The sequence below is a fragment of the Triticum urartu genome, chromosome 4 (assembly GCF_003073215.2).
Source record: "Triticum urartu cultivar G1812 chromosome 4, Tu2.1, whole genome shotgun sequence".
Lineage (NCBI taxonomy): Eukaryota > Viridiplantae > Streptophyta > Magnoliopsida > Poales > Poaceae > Triticum > Triticum urartu.
Window position 1 is genome coordinate 230,456,248 of NC_053025.1, and position 13,808 is coordinate 230,470,055.

Below are 13,808 nucleotides of genomic sequence, written 5' to 3' on the forward strand. Positions count from 1 at the left end.
AACATTATCGCACCTATGTTTCGTGAACCCAAACCTCTTGTCCCTGCAAACAAGGACCCATGTCATGTCTCTTGGATACAGTCTATTGTTTGTTGCGCAACTAAGGAAGTTTGAAAGTTAGTGATGCCTATTCAATGGTCTTCAAAATGTTCTTCACTAGAATAAGGAAAAGTAATCTATATCTAGTTGATTTCTCACGTGTACCAAAAGTCCAAACATGTTTGATACCTAGGCTTTTCTTGGGATTGCTTTGGTATCGAAGACTTGGACATGTCTGAAGTCGAGAGCTTATCAAAGGCAAATATAATTTGGCATGAAGGATGCCATCCTCAAGAAGGCTCGACTATGTAGTGCATGTCAAGCCGGGAGACAAGTTTTAGGACTACATCCTGTCAAAATCATCATGATGGCCTCAAGGCCACTCAAGTAACTACACACATGGACTTCTTTGGTCCCACTACTAGCACAAGTACCCGGCGTTATTCTTATGATCTACTAATTTTTTGGTTTTTTTTTTTACTTTTCACTTGGGTGTCCTTTACTGATGACTAAGGTAAAACGCAAGACCATTTCAAAAGCCTTGCCAAGAAGGCATAAAACCAATCTGAAGTCAATATCAAGAGGATAAGAAATGACAACGGTACGGGATGTCTTTCTCGATGAAGAAGGAATCAACAATGAATTATCTACCACCTACAAATAGAGTTGTAAAGAGAAAGGAAGCCACCTTGATTTAAATGGCCCGTACAATGCTCAATGAATACAAGATTGGATGCTACGTCGCTGCCAGCGTGTATAATTTAGCTGCCGCATACCAAGTTGAGGGAGCAGGTAAATCAAGCAACAAGACATCACTCAATTGGAAAAGACAGGACCACATCAGGCAATAAAACAGACCGATCATTGTAAGAGATAACTGCATTTTACAACAGCAACAGCAGTGGATCGATTATACACTCTTCGTCACAACACAACCCAAAGGTTCTTGTGGCACTACAAAATGGGATTCTCTGGACCTGGTGCCTATGGCCTTCAGGTCGCAAGCAAGCAGCTCAGGTTCTCTAGGTGGCATGTGCCATCGGGTTCTCGTGAGAAAAAATTACTGTGATAGGCTCAATACAGGGAGAGACCAGTAAGGACTTCGCGCTTATGGGGTGCATCTCGGTGCCAAGCACGCCCAGCTTTCCTTTGCCCAATTGCTGTATGGTGTATGGTGGTCCGTAAACTTCAATGGCTTGCCAACCCATCACATGAAACCGGCAGTGGCATTGTCTAAGCAGTGTTCAAGCACCATACGTACTCTAAGCTGCACAACAAAGAGCATCTTGAGGTGTTAGATGAACGCTAAACAATGTTCTGGGGTTAGCTTCAGATGTCCACAGATATTTACCATCTACCAACCGTGTGTGTAGCGGGTTCTTTTTTGGCATTTTGTTGGTTCTTTTATGATTCTTATAGCTAAATCCGCTCAGCTAAGATTGCAGGAGTAGCTTTCGACAAAGCATTTTGTCATCAAAAATATAATATGCATCCTAGTAGTAGACAACAATGAGCTAAGGATAAGGCTCCCAACCGAGTCAGCAGTCGCAAACATGAATAGAACTAACAGCTAGATAGCTACTAAAAGTGGTCGTGACACTCGCTAAAAAATAAGAATATGCATTATACCAAGATTAAGAAGGGAAAGCAGTACCTTGCAATCCAAGCAGGGGTCATTTATCATGTTTTTTACTTGTGAGATTACACCAGCATTTTGGAGTCGGGCTACTCGAGTAGATGAAGAATCACTGTTTGGGTAAATTAAGTTCAGAATGCACCACAAGGTTGCAACTCTCAATTGTTTATCCTTGCTCTGCAGAAAGTTGACCACAAAAGATGGTTTGATGCGATCTGCCCGGTGAGGAACAGTAACATCCATTACAGCTTCCTTGTTTAATTCATTCCCAGCTGCCATATTTGCAAGCACCAACATACCCTGAAGAGAAGAAACTGAAAGATCGATAATTCATCGTACAATATGATATTTGCTTTCCTTTATGAAATAATGTCCCATAGAAGCACACATTTAAAAAGCAAAATGCAATACAAAATTATGCAATTCTGTCAGAAAGATGTTCTTTTTTCCCTACAAAACTACATTCATGCATGTGGTAAAATAAATATAGCAAATGCAGATAAAGTAACCAACTATACTGCAGTTCAAGGGAAACTGACCTGGATGCAAACTCCTGTGGCAGACGCGCTGTTCAGTTGTCTTGAGATTGCATTTATAACCATGCCATCTTCACCAGTGACGTAGTTAACAGAATCCACATATCCATCAAGAAGATTCTGTACCAGCGCTAAGGTCTGTTCCTGAACAGAATGTTCAGAATCTGCAGAACATGTTGCAATTAGCAGTGAAACTAATTTAGCAGTTGCCAGGTATCATATCTGGGCATCTACACATACCGCATATGAGGCTTGAGAGAGTAGATACAGTTAGCTCCTTCAGAATGAGGTCTTTATCCTTGGGATTCATAAGGAACATAATATTCCTCAGAGCCAACACAGATTTTAGTCTCAATGTTGGATCCATCGACTTGGATAAATGAACAAGTTGGGAGACGACCCCAGAATGAAGAAGAACCGATTTCCTGGGTGTTAAATTCACTGCAATGTTGCAAATAGCACCCAGGGCAGCAATCTGTGACAAAGATAGTACACAGGTGAGACAAGTAGACACTCTTATCAAGCATCAACTCCTGATGTCCTAAGAACCTTTTCAGTCACAACATAGCTAATTGACACCAATATAGTGTTGGCTCCAATGATCAAACCATTGCTCCATCAATGCAGCCAGGAAGTGCTAGGGCATTACAAATTACAAAATACCAAAGGTATACCTCCTAAGTTAACCCGCAGGAGTTACAATTGTTGTTATAAAATTGACTACTTACATGCTGTGTAGTTTTACAGCATAACCATTACTAGTATTTCTTCCTTAGGGCTAATTTGGTTGCCAGGGATCCCGGGGGGATCCCCCTACTTTCCCTGGATAGGAAATCCACGGGCTGAATCAACCCGGGGGAGCCTACCGCGCAATTTGGTCGCGTGCAAAGGGGAAGGACCCCCGCCCTTTCCTCGACCCTTCCCCGGGTGGGACTTCCACGCCTCGAGAGGTCGGGGACGAAATCCTCATCTAGCTCGCTCTCGCAACTGAGAGGCGGCAGCGTTGGATGAACATTCCCAATTTTCTCCGTCCAGCCGCCAGGAGCGCCGCCCCAACCCTCCTGTACCAACCGATCCGCCTACACGCTCCGCCAGGCCACCCCTCCAGCGAGAGCAACAACTTGGCGGTCGTCCTCCTTTCCCTGAGCTCCCCTCGGCCAACAAGCTGCTCCCACCTCCGACGACGACGCGACGGCGACACCAGGCCGTCATCCTCCTTCTCCTTCAACCAAAGCCCTTCCTCAGTGTTTTGCTTCCGGATGATGATGCCTTCCCATCTCCGCGCCCACTGCCGCAGATTCATGCATGGTGAAATTTTCTGCTGTGTGAATCACGGGCAGGAATCATTACTCCCTGCCTGCTACCAAATGGTCAGGGCAATCTCCCGCTTCCATGGGAGGGGATCCCAGCTGACAGGTAAACTCCCCCGATGGGGGTTTGCTCCCCTGGGTGTGCTGCCCGTGAGACCAAACAAAGCCTTAGGGTACTTTGATGAGTGCAAATACAGTAAAAGATCATCAACAATATCAAAGAGGGCAAGATTTTCATACAAATAGGTAAGTTAACACCCCAAGCATTACATATCAATCATCTTTGATAAAACCCACACACTCAAGCGACCAGCCCTCTGGAAGAATCAAGGAAGATTTGAAATGCAACCAAGTAAAAATCCAGTTTGGGATAATTCCAGTGAAGACTGCCTGATTCACATTACCTGAACTGAAGTAGATGAGTCGTACAAAAGCTGGACTAAGGGGGCAATAACTGTATCACAGGATAAGCGGCCTGCACTAAGCACCTGCAAATTAACCACATTAATTGAGTCGTTTGGGTGAACACAAAAGGTTGAGATGTAAAGAAGCATGATCCTTACCTTCGATGACCTAGAAATATTCTTCAGGCATGAACATGCTGCAACACGAATATCCGCACAATCGTGCTTCAACGCATCAAGTATCAATGTTGATACCTGTTAAGCGAATTATATTATTAGATATAAATATTGGGTCAATGGGTCGTCATATTCATCCACTTTCTTGAGGTCAAATATCAAGAATCAGTGTATTGTCTTATCATGAATTTGCACTAATAACAGGACTCTACAGAACCTCAGTTAAGAACTCAACACGTAACAACGCATTAATCAGAAGTACTATCTTGCAGAAGCTTCACATACCTGGCCTGACAAAAGTTGAGATCTTGACTCTTCTTGTTTTGAGCAAAGTTCAGCTAAAGCAAGCAATATGGTCACTGCCCGCCTTGTCTGCAATGTATTTGCTAACAAATGGTTGCTAAGCTTCGCAACTGCATTTGTTGAAAAGGCTTGTTTCTGCAGTTCCACACTGTCCTTTATAAGCGTAGTTAGTGCCAAGGGAGCCTCATCTCCCACATGACCAGGTTCTTCAATGAGCTCAAGTAAGACCAGAATCAACTTCGTTTTAATTTGTCTGTCCAGAAAATGACAGGGAGAAGCATGACCAAGTGCAATCAAGCACAGACAAGCAAGTAGCCTTGTGCGCGGGCTCCGATCGTGTATTAACGCAACTATTGAACGGAAAGCTTTTCCGTGATCCATTGATGCAAACCTTGAAGCAACTTCCCAGTTATTTCTTATGATTGCAGTCATAGATTCTAAGCAAGCATCCCGTAGATTCATAGAACCTCCAAAAAGACTAACAAGTTTCTGTGGAACTCCAGCACCACATAGTGCTAATTGTTCTGTATTGCTATTGCAAGAGTATGATATAATATTAGCAGCCAGCTCAGTAACATTTTCGTTCTCGCTGTCCAAAAGGGAAAGAAGAAAGTCCATATTTTTCTCATTATTGACATCAAACATTGGAGCTTGTTTTGATTGATATATCATTCTGAGAGCACGTGCACATGCATCGACAACCTGTAAGCAAGGTGGAAACTTTAGAACAGGCCAAATGATTAACCACCATTGTCAGTGGTTACAACTATTCAATATAGGATGAAACAACCAGCACAACACATACAGTGCCTATTCACACTGCATAACCTGAATCCAACGAACAAACAGGAGCTTGGACTGAACTCTTATGCATCCATGCATCAGTAAAGTACATGAATACAAATACAAGATTTTTAAGATGCAGTTTAGTGAGTACAGAGCATTATAATTTCAACAACGTTGGAGAGATGAGACCACAAGTATACCATAATTAAACATATGGGGGATATGCTAATGCGGATGTTTCCTGACATCATAACATATCTGTATTTCCAAAAGAGAACGTCAAAATGAAAAGCTCAGGATCAAGCTAGTCAATAAACACTCAAGAGTAGCAACTAATATTATTAGGTGGACTGGATATTGTAGCCTAACACAATATTTATGTCCTGAATATGCAGAGGAGACATTTTCATATTATGAACATCAGAAGAAAAAACTAGTTTCCTGTATACTGGACTAGAAAAGGGGCAACACAGCACAAACAATTATGAGATAAATGGGCATGTGTGGAGTTGCGATTGTATAACCCTCATCACATAGGTCTGTATCCTCTTCAGCTCCAATTTCGGTGCATATTTCTTCTGTACAGAGAAGATATCTAGTTCTTCCTAGGTAGTCTGAGGTGGGAAAGGAAGATTAATAGGCATGTCATAATGAGTCCTGAAATGATTAACGCCCGACAGAGTGGTTAGGAAAGGACATTGAGATGTGACAATAGAGAGCTACAAAAGTAGTCATTTGTTCCGCTTTTCTTTTGTCATCTCATTCACCATGGCCTGTTCCCCGCTTTAATAGTCACGTTGTACCTGGCACAAAAGGTAAACTAGGCAAGACTATAAAAAAGGGTTGCATGTGCAGTAACTCCTCTAGAATCATTCACCCTCTGTACGTTCATGGATCATGTGAACAATTAGGCTCGGATTTCTACCCATTCCACATGGAGGGAAAATATAAGTCTGATGCATCGGAAAGAGGCTAATCTGATTAGGACCATTCAGTATTACAGAAGATATCGCGAGTTTGAATGCAATCATGGTCTTATTTAATGTCATACTTTTTACCCTAAGGTGCCTCCAACTGTCAGGTATAAACCTCCGCATAATACCCCGCAGAACTAGAAATCCTCACATTGCAACAGACCAATAGGATCTCCGATGCAAACCAGTACATGGAGAAACCACCAAGAAATCACCTCCTACCGCCAAATTCTTAGCTCAAGCATATAACATGAGCTACGGTTTTACCATCACCAATTATTCATGCTCAAACCAGGGCAGCCAATCAAGTTTATTGGTTCAGACAAATTAATCACGAACCCAAACATAAAAGACAACTTTCCAGCACATTTATGCCCACCAGCACACCTAACCATTGACCCAATACCAAACTCTCCACAAATGAATGAGCAATATCTTCACTATTTCAACCAAAAAATGATAAAGAAAAAGGACAAAAGAAAAAGAGATGACAACTACCACCAGTTTCTCTCGCCTTAACTAAACTAACATATTCTGCAATACTTTGGCTCAGATAATTCTCCCCATTCTAAGCATAAACCTTCAATAGTGATTCCCTACTACAAAGTTCTCCTTTTGGCAATTTCACAAGCCAACCATGATTTATTTCCAAGTGCTTACTCGGCTCGAACACTTGTTGCAAACATCGATTGCAAATATCTTCTCGGCACAGTTACCAGGCACTCTTCACCACGAGCCTCTAATTGTTTTTCCATCCTAACTAGAGATACCATTCACCAATGTACAGACTAATTCCCACGGAAAACATTGATTAAGTTAGCACTGTCTCTTTTTCATCTACAGCTCAGGGACAAGCACAATTGCTAGCAAGCCCCAAATTGGTGCAATGATATCAATCAGCAAGCAGTTGCTGGGTTGCCGTCGTTTCCTCCCACCAGGTCTTCTCCACGCAACAGATGTTTTCCCAATTGAGCAACAAATCCACGAGAGAGAAAAAATCAACCCGATAGAGTTTTGGAGCCGCCAAACCCAGCAGGCATACACGAAATGAAGGAAACAAGTAAGTGAAGGAAGCAGACCTTGTCGTCGGGGTGGGCGAGGAGCCGCGTAAGGTGCCCCACGGCGCCAGCAGCAAGCACGGCCCGCGCGCCATCGTCCACGCCGCAAGCGAAGCTCCCCGCCGCGGCCGCCGCCTGGACGAGCGCGGCCGGAGACGCGCCGGGCTCGGCCAGCGCCGCGACGACCGCCGGCACGGCGCCCAGGCGGAGGTAGAGGAGCTTCTTGGTCCGGTTCCCAATGATCTGGTTCTTGATCTCGCGCAGCGCGAGCACCCGCTCGTGCTCCCCCTCCCCTCCCTCTCCGCATCCTCCTCCTGGCCCGCCGACGCCGCCGGGGCCCCCGGCCACCAGCCTGGCCGCGAGCTCCTCCGGCCGCGTCCCCATGCAGAAAGGTGCGGAGGAAGACAGCGAAAGCGCCGATGCTGCCTCCTCCGCCCGCGCGCCGCCGCTCGCCGTGGCCGGCATCTGGGGGTGGGGGAGGTCGGCGAGAGGCGTTGTGTATATTGGCTTGTTGCCGCTCCGGGCTCCCTTTTTATTTTTATTTTACGAGTTTATTTTGTGTTTGGCTGGTAGTAGTAGTATACTCGTATTTTATAGAGAAAGGACGGGGCGAGAGAATAATGGGTAGGTCGGGACCTCCTATCCAATGGGCTCGCCACACGTGGAAATATTTATCTTCCTAGCTGATAACTACTCTGAGCCCGTGTGTGTATGTGATGTGAGACACATGGTGAAATGATTAGGGGAGTTTGATCTTATTTATTTAACTATATATTTTTACTTTTTTGGCGGAATTTTTCTCCGGAGGCGATTCGATTGGGACCTTGATTGGTCCTGATGTGTTGACGTTTGTGACTTTTCATTCATGTTGTATGGTTGTTGCAGAAAACCTCTAGCAAATAAAATGGAACTATCCTCATAGAAAAAGCAAATGTATTTTAGGTGTGGTTTTCAGCGCTGAATTATTAAGCTCCACCTTCAAGCATCAGGCTAGCCCCCGCTCCCACCCTCGTCTCTCTGCCCCCGTAGGAGGCCACTCCGGCCCCGGCGTCCACCTCTTCCCGCCGGTAGCCGCTCCGGCTCCGGCGTACACCTCACCTCGCCGGTTGCCGCTCCGGTGCAGGCGTCCCCTCCCTCATGGCATCTGGTTCGCGCAGCCCGCCTTCCGTCTCGTCGGTGTTTCGCGGGGAGCGTCCGGTGGTCTCGGGCCTGGGGCTCTCCGGCTCTCCGGGCTCGGCTCGCTCCCTCTCGAGCGGCGCGGCCAGGGCGGAGGTCGCGGCTCCGGCACAGGAGGCGGGCTGGCACAGGCCGGGGCCGTCCCGCAAGGCCATGTGGCGGCGCAGGCGTGCGTTCCGGCGCCAGCAGGAGGCTGGTGCGCAGGGGCGGCACCAGTCCCCTTCTTCTTCGGAGCGGAGGCTGATTCCTCCAGATCTTTACGGGCTCTGTTTTCGCTGTTTCGAGGAGGGGCATCGGAGACAAGATTGCAAGAACGAACCACTCTGCATCAGGTGCGGGCTGTCGGGGCACGTCTCCTCCCACTGCTCGATGCCGCGCAGCCCCATCTCGGAGGATGAACTCCGGAGGGCGGTGATCGAGAAGGTGTCTCGGGCCAGGCGCTTGCCGCAGATGGATGCGGGCATGGTGAGGAGGTTGCAGGAGCCTAGGCAGGGCGCACCTCAGGTGCTGCTCTCGCCAGTTGCGCCCAACCACCTTTCCATGGTACCGGCTCCTGATGCGGGGTTGCCGGCCTCGCCGGAGGTTTGCATTCTGCAGCGGTCGCCGGGGATGGACGACCTGGAGCGGCGGCTGCAGCTTGCCGTGGTGGCTTATGTGGGCGGATCCAGGCCCTGGGTGTCATGCGAGGAGGCGGCAGAAGCGATTTCGGCCTGTCTGGACATTCCGCGGCATCGATTTTCCGTCCACAAGTACTTCCCAGAGAATTTCTTGGTTGTGTTTGCATCTCATGAGATAAGGAACAAAGCTCTGGCAGGTCCGGCAGTCCAGCTTCGCGGAGTACAGCTTCACATCAAGCCCTGGCTGCGTCAAGCTCAAGCTAAGTCGAAGATCATGCGTGTACAAGTGGATGTCTTGATCGAAGGGGTGCCGTCGCATGCGTGGACGAGGGACACGGCGGCGGAGTTACTGGGGAATGCGTGCTTGATTGACAGCCTTGCGCTGGAGACAGAGAGTCGTGAAGACTTATCCTTGTTCAAGCTCCGCGCTTGGTGTGTGGATCCGGAGGAGGTTTCGGTGTTTCGGCGCCTTTGGGTGCCAGAGCCTGAGCCGGCGCAGTTCGACCCGGCCGCGCGTCGTCAGTCCTTCAGGCAGCTGCTGGAGTATCCAGCCTTATCCACATTGGCAGGATGCGGGATTTCAATGCGCCGGAGCTGTGGCGCAGGGACTCGAACTCTGATGATGGCAGTAGGCAAAGCGGCTTGCCGGGCAGTTCTGGAGGGTCTGCCGCTGGTGGTGATTGGGTAGTGCAGCCATGGACGAGGGGTGTGTGTGATAGCCGTGGGGCTGGCCGGAGAAGCTCAGGGCCGGCCGGTGGAACCAGCGGCGGAGCGGGAAGATCGTACCGTCAGGCGCTGGAAGGACGGGTGGGGCCATCGGCTTGGCGCCTGCCCCCCATGACGCATGCGGATTCTTCGGGTACGTTGGGATCAGTGGGGTCCCACCAAAGGACAGTCGTTGGTGCGACCAGGAATTCAAACGGGTTGGTTCCGGCGGTGGAAGCGGCGAGACCAGTAGAGGAGACAACTGGAAAGATTGCCGCAGGATCCCGAGGCGAGTTGGTGGGCAGCATGACCAGCGACCAAGCCGAAGCGGACAGGAGGACCAATCTGGAAGCACCGCTAGACCGGGCCACTCACGCCCCCAATCCCGAGGCAGATATGGTGGTGGGTGAACTGGCGGGGCCCGAGGTAGAGAGAGCGGCTTTGCTGGTGGAACAGGCAGGGAATCTAGTCGCGGGCGCGGCTTTGGAGACAGCGATGGGGCCGGTCTTGACATCTGGCAATGAGGTGGTGGACCAGGCCACACACACATGATGCGGTCCAGACGCAGGAGCTGATTTTGGAGGGACAGGCGCAGATGATTGAGCACGCGGTTCCTTCTGTGCCAGGAAGTGACTATCCAGACGTGCAAGCCCTAACACGCCAGTGCATGCATGAGGCCCTGGGCCCGAGGGAGATGCCAACAGTGCACCCAGCAAATGGATGGGCGCCAATCCCGGAGCTGGCAAATACAATCATTGCAAGCGGATGTCCAATGGGGAGAATGGGCACAAGGAAACCGGGAATGCAGGAGCCACAGGTGGATAATGTGACCACGTGCGAGGTGGTGGTGGAAGAACCGGACGTGCATGAAGGGATGTTGGTGGTGCATGGCAATCCGACTAATCAGGAGGCGGCCGAACAATCATCGGCCAAGGAGTTGGTGGCGCTGGGGAACATTAAATCCTTTTGTGCTGGGCTGCTAAAGAAACTTGCGCCGCCTCTTCTGAAGGAAATTGTGGGAGCCTGGGGAGTGCGGCCAGGCCAAGATCCTTTCACACCCCGGCGAACCACGCGTTCAGTTGGAGCGGGAGGAGCCAGGAAGTCTAAGGCCTCGGCGGCTGAGGCAGTTCTACGAAACACGCTGGGTGTATCGAGTGATGATCTGGCGGTCTCGGATGATGCAGTGGGACTGCTCAGATCGGTGTTCGATTCCCCTTTGCAAGAACAGCAGCTACGTGCCATTGCTGCTATCTTCGGAAAGGCAGTCCCATTTGATCTGGCATGCGAGATGGAAGCCACGGAGGCCCTAGTCCGATAGCGGGCTGGTTCTGACAAGCGAGTCCACATGTCCATATGTCATACATCGCACAGGAGTTAGTTTGTTGGAATGTTAGGGGTCTCAATAGCCCTGCTAAGAAGAAAGCCTTGAGGGAGTTCGTTGACACCATTCATGTCGCGATAATATGTATTCTCGAAACTAAGCTTGAGAGAGTTGACCAATATGTGATAATGCAATGTTTAGGTCCATCTTATGATGGATTTGCTTACCTCCCGGCTTCGGAGACTAGGGGTGGCATTTTTGTGGGGTGTGACTCCACTAGAGTTCACCTCTCCAACTTTGCGCTAGACACTTTCTCCTTAACCGGGTATGTCTATCCTAGGGAGGGGCCACCGTGGTGGCTCACTGTGGTATACGGACCACAGGAAAATGAGCAGAAAATTGCATTCCTGCAGGAGCTCACGGAGAGGTGGCTGCTTTGTCCAGGACCATGGCTAGTGATTGGTGACTTCAACCTCATCCTTTGGGCGTCGGACAAGAATAACTCGCTGTTGGATAGAAGGATGATGGGAAAATTCCGGAGCTTCGTTGACAACAATGCACTCAAGGAGTTGTTTCTTCATGGGCGCAAGTTCACTTGGAGTAATGAGAGGGAGGTACCCACCCTCACGAAGATTGATCGTGCATTCGTGTCAGTAGATTGGGAGCTTGATCATCCAGATTGTGTAATGCAAGATCTCTCTACTGCCGTTTCCGATCATTGCCTGTTGCATCTTGCGCTAGAGGAACACTCACACCCAAGAAGGCGCTTTAGATTCGAGCTATATTGGGTCAAGCTGGATGGATTCCTGGATGCTGTTCGCGAGTGCTGGGTCTGTGACAATAACATCACCTATCCTTTTCATCGTCTAGATATTCTGTTGAGAAACACAGCTAGGTTCCTCACGGCATGGGGCGAGAAGAAAATAGGGAACATTAAACTACAGATTGCCATAGCAAAACTAGTGATCTTTGCAGCTGGACCGTGCTCAGAAGAACAGGCTGCTCTCTCATGGTGAGAGATGGTTAAGAAATACTCTCAAGCACTTAATGTTGGGATTGGCCTCACTTGAAAGGACTATTGTGAGACAGCGCTCGCGTATTCGATGGCTTGGCGAGGGGGATGCAAACACGCAGCTGTTCCATCTGGTTGCTAATGGAAGGAAGGCAAAAAACTTTATCCCAGCTCTCTCTGTGGAGGGGAACGTGATCACGGACCAAAGATGGAAAGAGGAGGCTTTCTACAAGGCATATAAGGACTTGTTAGGCAAGGATTATGCAAGGGAACACACTCTAAACTAGGAGACGTTGGACTTGGCAGCCCTTGACCTATCCGAGCAAGCTTTGCCTTTCACGAAGGAGGAAGTTTGGGCTGTAATTAAAGACATGCCGACTCACAGAGCGCCAGGCCCGGACGTCTTTATTGGGATCTTTTTCCAAAAGGCATGGGAGATCATCAAGGGATATATTATGGTAGCTTTGCACAAATTGTTCCTTAACAATGGGCACGGGTTTGGTAGGCTGAATCAGGCACTGATCACTCTAATCCCGAAAGGTTCTGATGCTTGTCATATTAATGATTTTAGGCCGATAAGCCTGGTTCACAACTTGCCAAAGTTGGCGTCGAAGCTCATGGCGACAAGGCTCAAACCACGCATGGGAGATCTGGTGCAAGTCAATCAATCAGCGTTCATCTAAGGGCGAAATCTGCATGATAACTTTCTGTTAGTTAGGCAGATGGCCAGGAGATTGCATCAGAGGAAAGCGAAAGGTGTTCTTCTCAAGCTGGACATCTCGCGAGCTTTCGACTCTCTGTTGTGGCCCTTTCTCTTCGAGGTGCTACGAGCCAAGGGCTTCCCGAAGAGATGGCTTTCATGGCTGGCGATCTTGCTTTCTTCTGCGAGTTCTAGAGTGGTGACCAATGGGTGTGCGGGAGAGAAGTTCATGCATGCATGTGGGCTGCGGCAAGGGGAATCACTCTCACCAATGTTGTTCGTGATTGCGATGGATGTCCTGACAGTGATTGTGGTGAAGGCTCATGAAGCTCAAGTCCTAAGTAAGATGAACTGCTGCAGCCCTTTATAGCGCCTGTCTCTTTATGCGGATGATGTGGTCATGTTTATCAAGCCATTAAGGACAAACATTAGATTGGTGGAGGAGGTGCTGCACATCTCTGGCGTGGCTTTGGGTCTTAAAATTAACTTTGTGAAATCCTCGGCAATTCTGATCAGAGCCGAGGAAGGCGATGAAGATCTAGTTAGAAGTGCTATGCCTTGGAAGATCGATAGATTTCCGTGCAAATACCTAGGTCTGCAGTTGAGCATCAAACAACTTAAAAGATCGGAATAGCAACCGATGGTGGACGCTGCTATCAAAATTTTGCCAGGCTGGCAAAGAGGAATGATCACCAGGCCAAGCAGGCTCATCCTAGTCAACCAAGTTATGCGAGCCAGACCCATACACCATCTGATTGTCTCTGAAGCGCCTAAATGGGCATTGGACAAGGTTGATAAGAGTTGCAGAGCGTTCTTTTGGGCAGGTTCGGAGGAAGTAAGTGCAGGCAAGTGTGTGGTATCCTGGCGGAGGGTGTGCAAACCAAAATGCCTTGGAGGGCTGGGAGTGATGGATCTGGGCAAACACGGCCTGGCACTTCGCTTACGGTGGGAGTGGTGAAGAAGAACAGATAGATCTCGGCCATGGTAGGGGCTCAGTTTGATGCCAGACCGGAATGTGCAGCAAGCGTTCAACAGCCTAGTCAGTTGGAAACTT

The 13,808-nt window shown here is 48.8% G+C and overlaps 1 protein-coding gene across 2 annotated transcripts; it reads right to left on the reverse strand.

Annotated features, from left to right (window-relative positions):
* Positions 1–879: 879 nt before the first annotated feature.
* Positions 880–7,797, reverse strand: LOC125551365 (armadillo repeat-containing protein 8). 2 transcript variants are annotated; one of them, XR_007302474.1, is made up of 8 exons: positions 7,245–7,797; positions 4,388–5,107; positions 4,085–4,180; positions 3,926–4,009; positions 2,452–2,686; positions 2,215–2,375; positions 1,694–1,989; positions 880–1,306 (listed from the first exon to the last, which is right to left on the reverse strand). XR_007302474.1 is itself a non-coding variant. In XM_048714569.1 (8 exons), the coding sequence occupies exons 1-8, from the start codon at positions 7,686–7,688 to the stop codon at positions 1,247–1,249; spliced, it is 2,082 nt and encodes a 693-aa protein (XP_048570526.1). In that variant the 5' UTR covers positions 7,689–7,796; the 3' UTR covers positions 880–1,246. The 2 variants fall into 2 exon arrangements, 1 of the variants encoding a protein (XP_048570526.1); XM_048714569.1 differs by having other exon boundaries at positions 1,694–1,975; positions 7,245–7,796.
* Positions 7,798–13,808: the final 6,011 nt, after the last annotated feature.

Bases quoted from the DNA above. Each gene is read 5' to 3' on its own strand.
- LOC125551365 (XM_048714569.1), bottom strand. From the start codon at position 7,688: ATGCCGGCCACGGCGAGCGGCGGCGCGCGGGCGGAGGAGGCAGCATCG. The intron at 4,010-4,084 runs GTAAGGATCATG...GTTAATTTGCAG, and splicing joins ATATTTCTAGGTCATCGAAG to GTGCTTAGTGCAGGCCGCTT. The intron at 1,976-2,214 runs GTCAGTTTCCCT...TCTTCTCTTCAG, and splicing joins CCACAGGAGTTTGCATCCAG to GGTATGTTGGTGCTTGCAAA.